At 34.2% G+C, this 18017-nt stretch overlaps 1 protein-coding gene across 3 annotated transcripts in view; it reads left to right on the forward strand.

Annotated features, from left to right (window-relative positions):
* ksr2 (kinase suppressor of ras 2) overlaps positions 1 to 18017 on the forward strand; it is a 114924-nt gene that overhangs the window by 89771 nt on the left and 7136 nt on the right. For 2 of the 3 annotated variants that reach the window (XM_015028815.1, XM_015028813.1), the window contains 5 exons: positions 2553 to 2649; positions 2752 to 2885; positions 4915 to 5049; positions 6334 to 6463; positions 7763 to 9148. In XM_015028815.1, the coding sequence (XP_014884301.1) occupies positions 2553 to 2649; positions 2752 to 2885; positions 4915 to 5049; positions 6334 to 6463; positions 7763 to 7909 (643 nt within the window). In that variant the 3' untranslated portion in view covers positions 7910 to 9148. Of the gene's footprint in view, positions 1 to 2552; positions 2650 to 2751; positions 2886 to 4914; positions 5050 to 6333; positions 6464 to 7762; positions 9149 to 18017 lie in introns of those variants that run through there. The other variant, XM_015028814.1, reaches the window with a different exon arrangement.

An 18017-nucleotide genomic window follows, 5' to 3' on the forward strand; every position in this document is an offset into this window, starting at 1 on the left:
GCTGAACCGCATGGATCATACGGACAAATTGATGTACGGTATTAAGCCTGTCGCAATGAGAAATTAATCAATTAATTGCATGATTAATTAAAATGAGCTCATTCATTTCCATTATGATAATTGATATTTTTTAAAGGGCAATTTCGATTAAAGACTTCATAATCCCTTTTATTTTGTTGTGTGTTTTTTTATTTCCTCTTTATTCGTTGTTTTTTTTGTGTGTTTTATTTTGCATATATTTTTCAGTGTGGGGTGTTCTGTACAAAATTAAAGTATTTTACTTATTAATTGCATTATTATGCCATTATCAATATATCACTTGATAATAATCTCAGAAAAACAGTATTATCAATTATCACAATAATTTCTGGGGCAATTTATCATCCTGTAACATTTGTAATCATAACAGCCCTAATTGGTATTCCTCAAGCAATGCAACATTTAGAAAGGTAAAGAAATCGTGTGAAATTTTCACTTAAAATATTACAAAAATGTAATAAAATAGCACTCTAGATTATTATTTTAACAACATGCTTTTGACAGCATTCGTGCGAGTAAGAAAGTCAGATAAAGAATACAGCTTTCGTTTGTCCAGTGGTTCTGACTTGTTTCATGCTGATCGCATCATATCTGTGAAATGTTTATAGGGCTGGCAGCTGTGAGGTCCTTGCAGTCAGCGTCCCCCCCCCGGCACTCCTTTCAGATCAGCCACAGATCTGCTCCGTTATGGAGTGTCTGACAGTGAAACATGCAGACGTTATGATTAGAACAGGCTGCGACTGTTGCTGAGTAGATGAACCACCCACACCTCACAGCAAACAGTGGATTTTTTCTGACAGGCTGACAGCAGATAAAGCATCGCAAGTGAACTTGAATGAATTTTCTCACGTAGTTAACACCTTTTAATTATTTCATGGATTAGTGCTTGCGTTCTCACAGTATAGGGAGAGGGACCTGTTATTATTCAAGGACATCACAAGAAATGCTCTCATTTAATTAATTAGCAAAGCTAATTATGTTCAAAAGCAAACTGTTTGGATATTAGAGACTGCCATTGTTATCGTCACACTGGGAAAAAAAAGAGCCACACAGAAAATCACCATCCTCTCATTTCTTCTTTTTCCTGTTTCATTTATTTACTAAAGAATGGAGAATCTCACTGGATTCATATGCCCTTTTTTTTTAGCGAACACATTTCTGCAAGAAAAACATCTCTGTTTTCTTCACATTTACTGTGTAACAGGTTACACATTTGTAGTTGTAGTTTTATGACTGCAGGTGATGTCAGATGAAATTGCTGTGAATGCAGGGGAGCTGGCAGATGAGCTGCCTGCCTCCTGGAAACCTTCTCTGGTGATTGCTGAAAATAATAGCAAATGTCGGTACAACAGGTGGCTTTTTTATCCTGCTTCTACATATCAGAGTGATGGTAAGGATGAAAATCTTTAAGATGCAACTCTAACAACCCTATGCAGGTCAAAGTGCAACTTAGTTTAGTATAATTAAACTAAAATAAAGTATATTGGTTATTTTTAAATGAGGAATTTCTGTTTGCACGAGTTAGGTCATTAACACTGATTGCTTCCTTACTTTTCGATTGTTTCCTTTGTGACTAAGTCTGGATTGATTTTTTGCAGAGCACACAGGACACGTTTTATGCGTTTGACGTCATCTGTGATGTCATTGCTGCTTTTTTGCTCATGCACATGGCGTAACCACCTCATTTTGAAACACAGGGGTGAATCTCAGCATGTTAAGATGGCCTCATTAGCGTTTTATTTATTTATTTTTGTCAGAGGTGAAGGTATTCGCCATCCGACACAGAAAGCTGCATTTGAGAAAAAGAATGAAGTGGGACGGCTCCTAAAGATTTGGCTCCTGTCAGCGTGTCGCTACGAGATGAATATGTATGAATGGAGGGCCTCGGGTCCTTTACTGGTCACCTGTGGGGGCACAGTCGGGGTTGAGGGTCTCAAGTGTGAGGCAGTGGGGGTTTGGGAAGCTGTCTATTAAAATGCATTATGTGAGGGCAGTCCTGCAGAAGTGTTGCACCTTCTATCAGAAATGCAGCAATGAGGAAAATATTGTTTAATAATCACAAAATTAAAGCATAAAGCTGGATTAACAAAGATTCAGTCAAAAAGATCCATTTCCCGCTGTATGGCTCAGTGTGTTTTTATCAGGACCAATACAGGTTGTAGACACTTTTTGACGTGAACTATTGAAAGAGATTAACTTCTTATTGATATTCTAAATATTTGTGATTCTACTGTATAATCAGTCACTCACAGGTTTGATATGAAGGCTTTACTTATCCAAGTGCAGATCATGCAGGCCATCTCGGTCTGAATGAGTAGGGGAGTCATACAGGGGATCTTCATATCGGACAGTTTATAGATCAACTGTGTTGTGAAATACCTTTTTGAAAACAGATTCCTACAATCTTTGCTTCAATCTCTTTTGTATTTGTCTGCTCACGATGCAGATTTTATGGTTCATTTTTTTTATGCTGATTTAATGTTCTAAACTATGACCTTTCTCCTCTCTGTCAGCTTGTGTAAAGGCAGGACACTTTACTCTGTGGTGCGGGATGCCAAGGTTGTCCTGGACGTTAACAAGACGCGACAGATTGCACAAGAGATGGTCAAGGTAAAAAAAAAAAAAAAAAATCAACGTTGATTTCCAGGAACACTTCAGCAGCAAACATCACATTACAGGACATTCAAATATCTCTCTTCCCCTTCTTCTCAGGGGATGGGCTACCTCCACGCTAAGGGGATTTTACACAAAGACATGAAGTCCAAGAATGTGTTTTATGATAACGGCAAAGTCGTCATCACTGACTTTGGACTTTTTACCATATCTGGAGTTCTGCAGGCCGGCAGGTAAATATGTATGAAGCACGTTAGAGACAGACGCTTATGTTTGTTTTGCAAATAAACACCTGGAAGCTTAATTCAAAACTGACACATGCAGCTTTTTGCTGTGACAGGGTGATTGGAAGCATATTTATACAAGAACAAAATATTTGGCTTGATTTTATTTGTACTTTACCACCATCATGGTAACAAAAAACCTATTTAGACAGTATTTAGTCATAAATGTAAGATCTGATGTTGCTACTAAAAAAAAAAAAAAACACTATTAATTAGAGAAATGTGAAAAGGAAATATCAACGAAACCGTAAATTAATTTCCTTCATAAAAACTGAATTCAGAAGATATTAAAAGCCTTCTTTTCTTTTTTCATAGGATTTCCAAGCTTCAAAGTCGAAACTTTCTTTCATCTAAGTTAAAGAGAGACAATTTTGATTAAACACGTATTATCTTCACAAGCTATTTTTTATTACATTAACACATATTTATAGCAAAATCATGGATTATGCAAAATATCAAACACTAAGGAGTTATTAGCTTTATTGTGGTTCTCCTATCTCTCTACACTGTTACTGAATTACTTTTTGATCTTTAAAATATGGCAGTAATTACCTAATGCACCAAAATATGCCACAATTACATATTTACATCTGCTCATAAACATCATTGGGACTTTTACAAAAAAATTAAGTTTCATACCAAAGGTATAACAGAGTTTTTATAAATGTGGAATATAAGACTGCCCCTTGATAAATTGTTGTTTTTTTTAACCCTTGCATACTTGTTCTATTAAGACTTCCATATACACCAACCCAAAAGCTTACCAGGGTACCAGGTACTGGATTCTGTTCCTTTAACACACCGAGTAGGTCAGTAATCTTACATATTCCAAAAAAGCCTCTTTTGTCAGAAAACTGTTTGAATTGAAGGTACTGGGTCTTTCATTGGCACGATAACCTGTAGCTCACATCCAGCAACACAAAAGAAGGTTTGAAAAGGAGACAAGTAGCATCAGAGAGACTCAGTAAGACAAAGATTACAGAGCCATTACCTTTTCTCTGATTGGTTCAATTGTCCTACCTTGCAGGTTCTTGTGTCTATAGAGAGCATGGGAATTTGATGGTTAGGTGATCCTTTGAGGTTTTTATAATTAATCAACAATATATAGTTACCAACAGATGTATATGTTGGACTCCATGTTTATGAAAGCAATTTGTGTGTATGGATAAAATAGAAGATAATAATTAAATAATAAGCACGTGTAAGAGGTGCTGATCAATTGATTTATAAGCCAAAGAGGTCTAAATAATCTTTAGACCAGTTTCTAACTGATGTTTTCTCATTTTTCGCAAAATTAAAAGTAAATGTAACCCAAATGTGCCTTTCCGATTGGCAACAGAAAAGTAAGCTTGGTTTGCTGCTGGCATCAGGTAAGTTTACACTGAGTCATATTACTCTCTATAACAAACCAATGTTTTTATTAGCGAAGCACTTTGTAGTTCAGGTTTAGTCTTTCTACCATAAAGTAATAATAATTACATTTACCCTAATCATGATCACAACACTATTTGCACTGACACTAAAAAAATCTACTGCAATAATCAATGTGACACAAGTTGTCCAAACAGTAGCTCTATACATTTAATAATAAAAGTCTAAATATCAAACCACACTGGCCTTAAGCCTCCAGAAACAATAATTATGTTTGCCATGTTTTTTCAAGGAAATTCAGATGCCTATGGCAAACCTGTGACTCTTTATTTTTTTAGTCTGGAAACATGACAGCACCACAGATGGCTGAAGACACCATCATGTATTTCCTCGTCGTTTTTTTTTTTTTTCCTCATGTCGTTGCGGTGGAATTTGACACGATGTAATCCTTAAAATTCAATTTAATATATGGCAAAGCTGTTTAAAAGCAAACCAGAATCCTGGCTCTATGGATGCAACAAACTACATAAAAGCAAGCTATCACAACACAACAGGAAGAGACACACTTTGTAACAAATACCCGTGTTTGTGTCTTTCTGCTTTGCAGCCGGAGAGAAGACAAACTGAGAATCCCCAACGGCTGGCTGTGTCACCTGGCCCCAGAAATTATTCAGCAGCTTTCTCCAGACACAGAGGAGGACAAGCTTCCTTTCTCCAAACAGTCAGACGTCTTTGCTTTCGGGTGAGTGTCCTCTAACCAGATGTCCAGGTCTTTGTTTGTCCGGACAGTGTCTGAGTCTGGATATTTATAGCCAACTGTTGACAAACCGAAAATGGGCAGAAATTCAAGCAGCAGCCAGTGAGTTAAAGGAGCAAACTTATAAAGTTTAATTAAAGACTATGTATGAAGCTACATAATGGAGAGTATGTCGTTATAAAAGCCAGCTACTTAATCTGAGTAAAAGGCAAATATAAATACAAATGTTAACTATAATGAAAAATATTTTTTTAACCCACTTTCTGAGATCTTTTTGTAGTACTCTTATTTTTTTTAGCTGTTTTTGAGCAGCTAACCAGATGTCCATGTTAGCATCTGGTTAGATTTGAAGGTAAATGTTGTTCTTGAAGATCGTGCTAATAGTAAGTAATATATTAAATTAAATAAATCGGTGCAAAACCCTCACTTTCTTACATCCACGTCTTTCTTCAGACCCACCCAGACTGTCTTTGATTTGCTTCATTTCTGCCTTTTAAAAAATGCAGTTACACATTTTGAGTGAATTCATCCTGCCGAATCTGAGAGTTATTACATATAGATTGCTTTTCCAAGTGTCAAATAAGTCTCAGACAAAAGTCTCTCCATTCTCCTCCTTCAGTGACCAATTTTATATGCGCCCTAAGTTGATTAAAAAATCACTTTGGCTCCACTTTCTCCTCCACATCCATTACGGCTTGGTTTGTTGGGGTAGACCCTGCTCTATTGACTATTAACACAACAGCGTTTTCAGACGGTCCTCCCGTATGGATGCTTCATCGCTCTTATTATTCTGAAAGGAAGACAAGCGCAGCACTTGTGCACAATGTCCCGCTGCTCTGTTGGCCTTTGTGCTACCTGGAGGTGACCCCCTTGGCTGTTATGCATATTCATCAACAATCAAGCGTCAACTTTTTTTTTTTTTTTCATTACTCCTGGCATTGAGCTATTTTTATTCTACTCAAACATGTTGTACAGGAGAGAAAATGGTCTATTTTCACCAAAAAAATATATATTTTTTCTACATTAGCCATATTTACAAATACTCTAGATTCATTATAAAACATATATCATGATCTTAACCTATAAATAACTCTACTAATGTTTCTGTATGGATCCCTTCTATGCACCAGTGTGATCTAATTCTGAAAGCATTAATTGAATTGTGGTGTTTTTGCTTATCTGAATTCTACTGGTTGATATAATTCTTTAACAAAATGAGATAAGATGGTTCAAAGCGGTGACGCACTCTGCTCGGCTCTGTCTCTGCAGCACCATCTGGTATGAGTTACACGCACGTGAGTGGCCTTACAAGAGTCAGCCAGCGGAGGTGATCATATGGCAGATTGGAAGTGGCATGAAGCCGAACCTTGCCCAAACTGGGATGGGGAAGGAGATACTGGTAAGGACTTTCTTCCTTTTTTTACTTGATCATGAGTCACATTTCTGACAGGATTAGTTTCCAAAGTATGATGAATGTTTATATAGGCCCCATTTACACAACGCGTCTTATTTTAATTCACTTTAAAAATTTGTAGCATCAAACAATATCCAGCTATGTAGACTTTGGATCCAAACATTGAAGTCTTTAAACCATTACGATCCAACAAATTGATCATAACTAACTAGCATTAGGTTTGTTTAATAGGCTGAATGTTGGTGAAATTAAACAGAGAAATACATTTCTGAAAGTGTGCCTAAGTCTAAAAAAGTTTTTAAATTGTAAATTAGCAACATTTTATATAATTAAACTTCAGGGTTCTTGCTGATTAAAATATGTCTGAAAAAGGCTTGCAAGCAATAATTAAACACAGATAAAACTAGAACGAGTTCTACTTGCAGCTGTGATGGAATTGTTGATTAAATTTCAGCTTTAGTGAGAAAATACCAGTTATTGCTTTTTTTTATTTTGGGGTAAATGGAATGACTGGACTAATACTAAATCTAGTAAGGGAAGTAAGAGTCTAACATTGAGCTTCTTCTGATTAAAAAATAGAAAAAATGCTGGGACTTGTGTATAAAAAATATATAAATGTTTCAAGCTGTTTTTACCCTTTTGTTTCCCATCCTCACTTATAAAAACACCTCTGATATCTTCTCCTCAGAAGTAAATGTTCTTACATATTTATCTCCCTACACAGTTATTAGCAACTCTGGTGGAAAAAGAAAACAAAACAAGTTAATTAATAATAAATTCAGCCTCTATTGCAGTACCATGATCTTACACTGACCAATTGGAAATATGAAATATAAAGAAATAATATTATTCTTAACAAAATCACTTCTTTCACAGTTATTGGTGATCATATTGTTTCACATTATATAAATATAATGAACTTTGTAACTTACACTTTACTTCTTAAGTAAGTGAGAATTTGGGACATTTTAATTATTGATAAATGGCTACCTTATGGATAAGGTAGATAGATATTTAAATTTTTGCAAGGAAATAGCCTTGCAAAAATTACACATTAATTCATGTGTAATTGCTCCTCTAATTCAAAATTGTTATTTTGTGTTGATGCATGAAATAAAATTCCCACAAAATAAACAAAATTTACAGCTGTAATGAGACAGAACATGGGAAAATTGTAGTATGAATACTAATACAAGGCAATTTTTCTTTTCCCAGTGAGCAAAAAAGAAGTGAAATAATTTCCATTTTGTTTTTTTGTTGTTTTTTTGTTTGTTTTTTTTCCAGGATATTTTGCTGATGTGCTGGGCGTACAAGCCAGAAGAGCGGCCCAGCTTCTCCAAGCTGGTAGATTTACTGGAAAAGTTGCCAAAAAGGAACCGCCGCCTTTCCCATCCAGGGCACTTCTGGAAGTCAGCTGAGTATGTCAAATGAGTTAGGCCATAAAACAACAGTCCACTGCTTTTACCAATCAGCCGCCATTACTCCACATAAATATCCCACCTCTTTAAAGAGTGCACTGAATCTAAAATCCAGCCCAGTGACGAAAACTGCCCATCCTGTGCGTATTTCTATGGAATGTTGGCATTTGTGTGTACAGATGAGTTGACTGTCCACTTCCTCAAAGCAGTTGGGACTCATGTTTTCTTTAATTTGATGTTAAACACACTGTATATTTCTCCTTTATTTTTCAGTCTTTTCTGAGTGATTCGCTTGCTTCATTATATTTAATTTGTTTCTTGGATGTATCTTCCTTGTAACTTTCAACAGATCACGTCATCTTAAAAAAAAAAAACATGTCTGAGAACAAATGTATATATTATTTTCACGTCTTGCTTCTTTGTTTTGAATGAACGCAGCTGTTGTACATCACACACTGTGCATATATTCATGACATTGTCTTACCATTCCTTGTGTCTATCAGTTCTGTAGTCATGTTTACCTCATGGTTTTTTTCATGTATGAATGTCCTCTTCACGTGTTTGTTGAACTTAAATGTCCTTTTATTTCCACCGTAACATCTGAATGTGAAGAAGGCAGTGTCCCTGTTTGTTTGAGAATGTGTCAGGCCAGTGTTTTGATGAGACTGTTCTCTGGTTAGCCTAAGCTTTGAATATTATCTGTGAACAGAGGAGATGCTGGAACAGCTGCAGCCTTTGAGCAGGATTCCCTCACTTGATGCTTTTCTGTGAAATTTCTGACACTTGAAATGTATCCAAACTGTTGCTAAAACTAAATATCAAATATGCTGTCACTGAGCCCTTCTCACCAAGAACCAGTTCACTTGAGATAAAGTAGGTAAATATAATTTCATATTGTATTACACAAAGATAAAAAGCTAATGCTCGCTACTGTGTAGTCAATTCAGTTAATTCAAGAAATGTTTACCCTTTAAATGTGAACTTTCTGAACCCTGAGAATAAAGGTTTGCATGATTAAGGGATCCTAAACAGAATATGGGACTAAACAGGTTAACTGGGAAACATTGAGTGTCACAGATCAAAATAAATTCTAAATGTTTGTTTTTATCAAGTCAGGGCTATAAGCAGTGTTGTAGTCACTGAAAAGAAAACCTTTAATTTAACTGTATCCCATGTTCGTTAATCTTAAAATAAAAAAATTGCATTTTGAAAAAAAATATATACATATTTCATTCTTCAGATGCCAGGATATAAAATTTAATGTTTTTTTTTTTGTTTTTTTTTTGTTTTTTTTAATTGATAAATTTATGGTTTAAAAAATCAATGACACATTAACTTGCAAAAGAAAAATGCACATTTGGGTTCTAGAAATTATCTAATGTACATGAGGTTAAAAAAAATAAAGAAACATACAAAATATGGCACTATGCCATTATTTGTAAATCAAAAGTAAACTCAAACACAAAAAACCTGAGACAATGTTTTGCTCCCATGGTTTCAAGGAGGACAAATTTGAATTTGAAGTATTGAGTTGTGTGTCTACACTGCAAAAATAATAAAAACATATGTCATGTTTTTATCTATGCAAGAAGCCTAGAATACATGAAATTAGAGAAAACTGACTTACAAGTAACTTTTCTCCAAGATATAGGAGAAAAGTTCATTATACAAATCTGGCTGTAAATTTGATCAAACATTGTGAAGATTTTAATCCCTATTTTTTGTTTTGAACACGACATCCTTTTATCCACTTATTTTTGACTACAACACTGCTTAAGATTACTGTAGAGCACAAAGTAATCTTAAATGCTTAATGTTACTTTAATTGCACAAATATTTTATATAAATATTTTACTTACCTGTAGGTGTCCTTGTTATTGTAAATTAACAAGCAACTAAAATCTGGCAAAACTTTCCCTTTAACATATCAGAAGAGACATATCAAAAGTCATATAACCCCAGCCTAGACCATTTTTCTACTTCATGCTGTATATTAAAGTAGGTTTTAAATGTATGTCTTAGAGGTAGAGCAAACCTGAGTCGTATTATCACAAATCATCACAGGACATGAGCTGTAAACTGCTTTTACTCTCTCCAGCCACGTCAGGTAGGTAGAGACAATCTAATCATGTGAAATAGCCATTTTCCACATCATTATAAACACATCTGCCAGTGATTTTAAATGCATATAAACAATCTGCTACTTTTTTTCCACCGTATTGTTTGGAAGTCTGTTTGTTTGTCTCTTCAAATATGGTTAGTAAATCACTTAAATTTTTACTGTTTACAACTTTCAAGTGCATGAGAAGGACTATGAGAGATTTATTCAAAAAAAATAATTCATATATATACTATATGATATACATGCATATATATATATATATATATATATATATATATATATATATATATGTCAGCAATTTTCTGATGCTGTTGATCATTAAGCAGTTTCATCTCCACATTTACATCCAGCTTTGCTAAACTTTTCTACAGCTTGCTTTAAGAGAAAGATTGTTTTGGTATATTTATAGGTAAACTGAAAGGTCAGGCTGGCATCTTAAATAAAGAGTTACAACCTGTGTAGATAAAAAAAAAAAGTGTCAACAACCTGACAGGAAGTCTGATATATAACATTTGTGCCAAGTGTACATAACAGATTGTAGAATATGTTTTATCATCACTTGCCGTAATATTTATATTCCTTGTGGATTTTTTGAGCTTTTCTTCTTTTGAATGTACAAATTGTGTTGTGTTCTCCTTTTGTTCCCTTTTGTTTTTGTTCATATGAATTTATTTTCCTTCATTTTATTTCTGATTGCATAGATTCTGTGTTGTTTTTTCCCCCTTGATTCTGTCCCTATGTTGTAGATTATAGCTACCAAAAAGCTTGTATTTACTGATACCTGATGGTCCATGGCTTAGTGATGAGTAGATTTTGGTCATGAGCTCTTTTATTTGCACTCATCCTTTAAAAGTGTATAAGAATAAAAAAAACTCTTTTCATTTTGGATGTTTTCTATTTTCTTTTATGCAACCTTTATCCATGTTTTACTTTGATGAACGATTTTTGATGCATCTTCACTGAACAAAGTTAGTGGTTTATCAGCACTTTCTGCCAAAAATATTGAATTTTTAAAGACTGAGACATAAAAAATGATCAGCATAGTTTATTATTATATATCTTAATGTTGGATTTACATTTTTTAAAAAAGGTTTTCTTTCACATCACATTTAAAATAAAAATATCTATTACTTTAAAAATATTCTTAGGGGCAAAATAAACACGCAACCACTAGTTTTGTATAATATATGGATATATTTATATAAAATATATATTTTTACGTGAGCACTGCCTCATGCAAAACACTGCTTATAAATGGCTTTACACAACTTCTGACCCTCAACTGTCAATGTGACACAGCTGAAACGATAACAAGCAGGTTTATGTTATTTGAAGTTTTAAAAGAAAAAAAAAACTAATTAACTTGATTCACCCTTCTGGTAATGCCCAATATTAGCTTCTTACATAGTGATGAGAACATCAATAAAAGAAATAATGTCCTTGGTTCAAGTATCGTCACAAAGCAATTATGAAGTCTGAAACACTGACACTTTGTCATTTCCGTCTTTGCTTTGGTAAGACGAACAAGGAAATCTGTCCTGTATGGCTGAGAGAGTTATTAAATTAAAAACTCTGCAGGCAGGATGGCAATAAAAGGTCCAGTTTATATTTGGCATTCCCCTATATTTAAAGAAGTTGGATTAAAGAAATGAAAAATATTGTGGCAAGTTCCTCAGAGGTCAAATGAGAAAAGAAATAGAATTTTTTTTTATCTAATCTTTTGGAGCTACTTCATTGCAAAAGGGTTACAAATAATCATGTAAATGCACATATACAACAGAAAGCTTTAAATCAGGAACTTGAACACAAAGTCAGTGTTCTGAAATTATTGGATGTTTCTCTACTCAAAACTCCTTAGTCACATAATTCGGTCATAACCAGGACTGCAGAACCTAATCGCATCCTTAGAAGGCAGCATTTATTCAAGTGTTGGACCAGGAACATTTTGAAAGTTTGCAGGATACACCATCAGCCCTCAAGAAATTAAGACTGTGGTTCTCAAACTGGTACAAGTACTTCTGGATGCAGTGACAGAATCGCCCAAAAATAATCACAGCTGCAGCTGCAACCGACGTACGGGTGCTGAATGCAAATGCATATCACACTTTGCTTTGGTCTATTACATCTGTCCTCATAAAATACAAGTTTTACTATGGTTATGCAAAAGAAACAGAGCACACCTGAGTGTAATTTGGTCACATTTAGCACAATTTTAAAGTATGTTATCCTCACCTTCTTACTAAAAATATCCATATTGTCTTTATTGGTTTCATATGCTGTCTTAGGCCCGAGCAAAATTATTTCTTATTATTTAGAAAAACTGAATGTGTTGTGCATTCTTTTACTGATAAAAACACAGGGTAGAGGCTGTTAGTCTTCAGTGCCATCTGTCAGTTTCTCAACTTTGTTGTTTCATATTTGTTTTTATTTCTCAATTGATAAAATGCTCTCAAAGTCACTCAGGGAGAAGTGCCACCACTTTAAAATCAGAGTAAATAGACACTCATCTTTATCAGGCTAGTTCCCTGTGTAGTCGAGTTTTAACATTTGCATTTGTGCACAGCTAAGATTCAGGTACCTTCTGAATACAGATCACGTTTTACCAAAATCAAAAGTGCCCCGCATCAAAGAGCACCTCTAATTTTCCTTTGAAAAGTGTAGCTCCCTCTGTCTCACTTAAAGATATGTAAAAAGCTTTATAACAAATTGATCTCTTACTGCAGAAGCATAATTCCTACCCCGGTTCATATTTTAAGCAATCCACCATTAACATTAGCGAGGTTCAAATACAAACTGGAATCATCAATGTTGAAGCAGTTCAAGCAGAACAAATTCTGAGATCTTGGTCTTTCATTTTATGCAACTGATCCGTGAACAAGCTGGCATTCTGATGAAAGTGTGTGCATGCTTCTGTGTGTGCGTTTGAGTTTCTGTGTGTATTTCATCTGGCGTCAGACCTTTGAATCCCTGCTTGAAGACACAGTAAGTCAGCGAGGGCAAGAAGCAGGAAAATGGAATGATAGATATATAGATAGAGCTCTAACTGGCTGCAGCAGGCAGTCCTCCTCCTTTTCCTCCTTCTTTTTCGTCTTCTGCTCTACTTTCAGTTTCGAAGTTAAGGCTCAGCCACTGAAGTGTAAAGAATCCACCTAACCAATCTCAGGCTGTGGCCCATCAGAGCATGAATGTTTGGTTTATGTGGACATTCTTAAAAGTGTTAGAACCCAGCCGCTGCTCAGGGCCTTTTCACTGTGGGTAACATAAAAAAAAAGAACTAAACAAATATTAAAAATTGCATATATGGTTCTGAGAAAATTTTAAATGCATCACTAGATGCATCTAAATACACTAAAACCGTATAGAAAAGTACATGTATTTCATAAATTCAATTCAAAGTCATAACTATTCAGTTCACTTCATCTTATTCCATTCATTTATATAATAATAATTTATAACAAATGTTGACTTGAAGCACTTTGCAAAGAAAGTGATTTCAATTCAACCCCACATCTCTCTGACCCTAGTTATCAAACAGCACATTAAGCTCATTCATGTATTTTATGGATTTATCAAACTCCCGGAAACTGAAAATAATTAAAAGAAATAAATATAATTCTGTCTGTAACAACCCTTTTTGAATCAAATTTATAAAACCAATGAAACTTTCAATAAAGTCACATTTGCATTTTATGTTGTCATCTTTTAACAATCTAAAATAATGCTCATGATAAAATGAAAATATAATCTAACAGCAATAAAAATATGTTATTTCTGAACAAATCCTGAAGAAACAAAAGATAAAGTCTACATATTCAAAGCTGTTATAAGTGCAAAACATGAAAACATAATAGATTTTTTATGTTTTCATGTTACTTATATAATATATATTTAAAATAAGTATTTTATGCTACATAAAATACTTATTTTATATTACATAAAATACGTATTTTAATGAAAACAGACAAAAAAGTGAATTAATTTAACGTGTTAACGACAAAATGTATTAATGGAGAAAAAAAACATATAGACTGCTATGGGTTTGTTCTCTTCTTATTTTTTCTTCATTTTAAACTGTAATCTGAATTATTCACTCTGACAATATTCTTGCAGAACATTGGTAATAAACTGCTGGTGATAAAAATAAAAGTTGTTCAGTGTTGACACCGTTTAACTCCAAAATAAAACGTTTGGCACATAACACAAAAAGTTGATAATATTGGCAGAAAGAAAGAAGCAGATTGTAGTTTGGTTTTTAACAAAGTCCTCAGAGAGGTGTTGCATAACATGATTCTGGATACTCGATAGTTTGCAAAACCTTCAAAACTGTACAACTCCACACAAATACCAATTTTGATTTTTGCTGATTTTCACACAGGCGAATAAAAACAAAATAAATAAAAAAAATCAAATGAACCCAATGTAGTTGTGACTAAAGTCATTATTGAGAAACACATTGCCTAGAGTTGCTAAAATAATAATAATAATAATAATAATAATAATAATAATAATAATAATAATAATAAAATCTCTGAGATCTGAGATGTTCCACATTCCTGCAAACTCCAGCAGATTAAAAGTGACAGCTAAATGGATATCATTAGTCTGATCGCCACTAAAGGTATGTAGAAATATTTTATGACCAAAATGTTTTTCTGAGAATATCAGAAAATGGTTTTTGACAAGATGGGGGAAAAAAACAAAAAAAAAACTTTGCTCTTGGTATCTCCAAGTGGAGCAAGTTATTATCTTCTATCTTCCTAGAGTACTTTATGAACAAAACATATTGAAAATGAAGGGTACCTGTGAAAACAAGGACATATTCTAAGACTTTAGTCTTAGATTATGTCAAATTCTAATATGTAGAATTTGTATCAATTTCCCATGAAACTGACTTGACTGAAACTGACAAGTTGAATATGCATTGTTGATTTGAGCAGCACATGGAGACTTATGTACTCAAAAAGCATAGTGCCCTTCTACAACAAGTGAGGTTTATCTAGTTAGACTTTTGTGTTTTCATAAGAAAGAACAAAAATGGCAACAAAAAAAATCTCCCCCAAAAAACAAACAAACAAACAAATAGAGGTCAAACTTGTGACTGTCTTGGATGCCAACATGATGAAAAGGTCCAATACTTTTTGTCACTCATTTCAGAAAATGAAACTCATAAACTGTACAGCTTTACTACACATAGAGTGGAATATTCAAGGCCTTTATTTCTTGTCATTTTGACTATTATCACTTACAGATGATGAAGATCCAAACTTGAGTATCTCAGAAAGTAAAACTATTACAAAGGACGAAAAAAAGATATTTTAAATAGAAATGTCTGGCTTCTGAAATGTATGTTCATTTCTATGAACTCAGTACTTAGTTGGGCCTCATTTTGCATGCATTACTGCATCAGTGTTGCGTAGCATGGGCACAGGCTGAACTCCTGAGGTGGAATGGAAACTCATCTCATCTGCATTGGTGGTTCTGGTGTCTCCAATGTTCCTCTTGACAATACTCTGCTCCACAGATTCTCTATGGGGTTCAGGTCAGACAAGTCTGCAGTAACACCACAGTCACTGAACCAGCCTTTGGTACCTTTGGAAGTGCTGGCAGATGCCCTGTCCTGCTAGAAAATAAAATCAGCAGCTATGAAAAGTTTGTCAGCAGAAGGAAGAATGAAATGCTTTAACATTTCTTTGTGGATCTTTGCATTGACTGTGGACTTTAGAAAACCCAGTGTATCATCTACAAAGAGAACTTTGGATAACTGAGATTACTTTTTTGTCTCCTAAGCACAGGTAAGACACATCTGATGTCTCTGATTTAGGAGTGGCTTCACATGAGGACTAAAATGTGAACGACTTGTCTGAGCACAGTGGCTGTTGGAGCACTAACTCCAGCCTCAGTCCATTTCTTGTGAAGATTCATCATATTCTATTTTGCTTGAAAATCCTTCCAGGCTGCTGTTATCCCTGTTTCTTCTGCATCTTTTACTTCCACACGTTTTTCTTTCATTCAACCTCACATGCATTTGCTTGCAGCACTGCGGGAACAACCAGCTTCATTATTAAAGATCGCTGTGGCTTACCCTCTTTGTGGAGGTTGTCAGTGACTGATGTCTGAACATCTCTCAAGTCAGCAGTATTTCTATGAATGTGAAGCGTAATGACCCAAACTGAGAGACCATTTAGAGGCTCAGAAAACCTTTCCAGGTGTTTTGAGTTAATTAACTGATAAGGATGTGACACCATGAGTTTACAGTATTTAACTTTTTCATATCCACCTAATTTTCCGAGACACTGAGTTTTGTATTATCTGTAAGCTATGATCATCCATATTCCAAGAAATAAAGGCTTAAAATAGTTCACCCTGTGTAATTAACCTGTATAATATGAGTTGTGCTTTTTGAAATGATTGATAAATATTAAACTTTTTCAGGCTATCCAAATGTTTTGATGTATATCTACTGCGATAAGAACTAGAAACGTGTATGGGACTGAGAATCCTACTTACCATAGGACTAAAATGCAAGAGAAGTCGTCCACCTCTCCATGGAGGGTCACACAGTAAGAGATAAACCTCAATGAAACAAAAGCTTATACCAAATAACAACAATCACATCTACAGTGATCTCCATGGAAAAGTTAAAAAAAAGCTAAACAAAACATAAAATGAAGTCAGATTTTATTGCGGCATAATCCTAAACTGAACAATCTAAAACAATCAAAACTTGACTTTCTGTGCTTATTAGGAAATTAGAAATATTTGTTTCTAATTTACTGCTGCTACAATAAATCTCACCGTTAAAATGACTGAAATCTGAACGAAACTAACATCTGTTTTAAGTTTGTTTTTTATGCCGAACAGATTGTATATGAACCTTCATTCCCATGATTTACCTGGTGTAGACAAAGCATAGCATGTAAAAAAAAATAAAGCCCAGCTCTCTTAGTGACTCTTCAAAATGACAGAGATAAGAAAATGTATCATTAATGGATGGGGTTTTGTGACAGAAGTAGAGAATTTTAAAAACACCGTTTGTGATGTGTAATGTAATGTAATGTAGGAGGTGGATTATTAAAAATAATTACACAGAAGCCCACATCACACCAGTCAACTGTAGCTTTTTTTTGTGTGCTAAAATCCAAAACAATATCAGAGTCATTTTGTGCAGTTTCTTTTTTTTTTTTATTTCATTTTTGTTTTTGTCATGATGTAAGCTCAAGAGGTTGTATGACCAAGACAAAATGGCAAGCCATGTCGCAGAAAACAGAAATGTTTTGAAGGAAGGAATATATTTAGAGACAATGCAGATATAGATTTTATCAAAGTATTGGCAGTGTTTATATACTCAAAGAAATCTGAGTCTGAAACAATGCAAACTGTGAAACACAAGCACCGACGAGGATTGGAGTTTATCTTGTCATCATGCAGAATGAGGAGGATGGTAGAGGAGGTAAGAAAATCTCACTGTTAGAGAACTGCAGCAAAAAACGGCTCTTCAATATCCACAATGTAAGACTTGTTTCAACATCTTTGCTAGGGGTTCCAGTGATAGTGCAAGGAGCTGAAACATGTTGGTCTAATATCAAGATATAACATCTTTATACAAAATAGTTCCACATCTTTTAAGTACCTCTGTAATTTAGCCTTTCTCAAACGCAGTACCACTTTGAATAAACCTAAACAATGATAATATTTTGTTCACCAACCTTCCTCCAGGTTACTTTGACAGTATTTGAACCCAACATATTCAACTCATGCAAAAAGAAGAAAAATAGTCTTTGAATAATATCTTTCTATACTACCAAAGAGAACATAACACACTAGGTCTCAGTTTTTATATACATGTGACTGATTTTAGCTTTAACTATAACAACCACTTATTATTATGATGGTAACCTTAACCTAATATATATATATATATATATATATATATATATATATATATATATATATATATATATATATATATATATTTGAGAGTATGTGAGGAAAAGAAAAA

This window comes from Poecilia latipinna, unplaced genomic scaffold (genome assembly GCF_001443285.1).
Source record: "Poecilia latipinna isolate Pla-1442-1.1 unplaced genomic scaffold, P_latipinna-1.0 Scaffold136, whole genome shotgun sequence".
Lineage (NCBI taxonomy): Eukaryota > Metazoa > Chordata > Actinopteri > Cyprinodontiformes > Poeciliidae > Poecilia > Poecilia latipinna.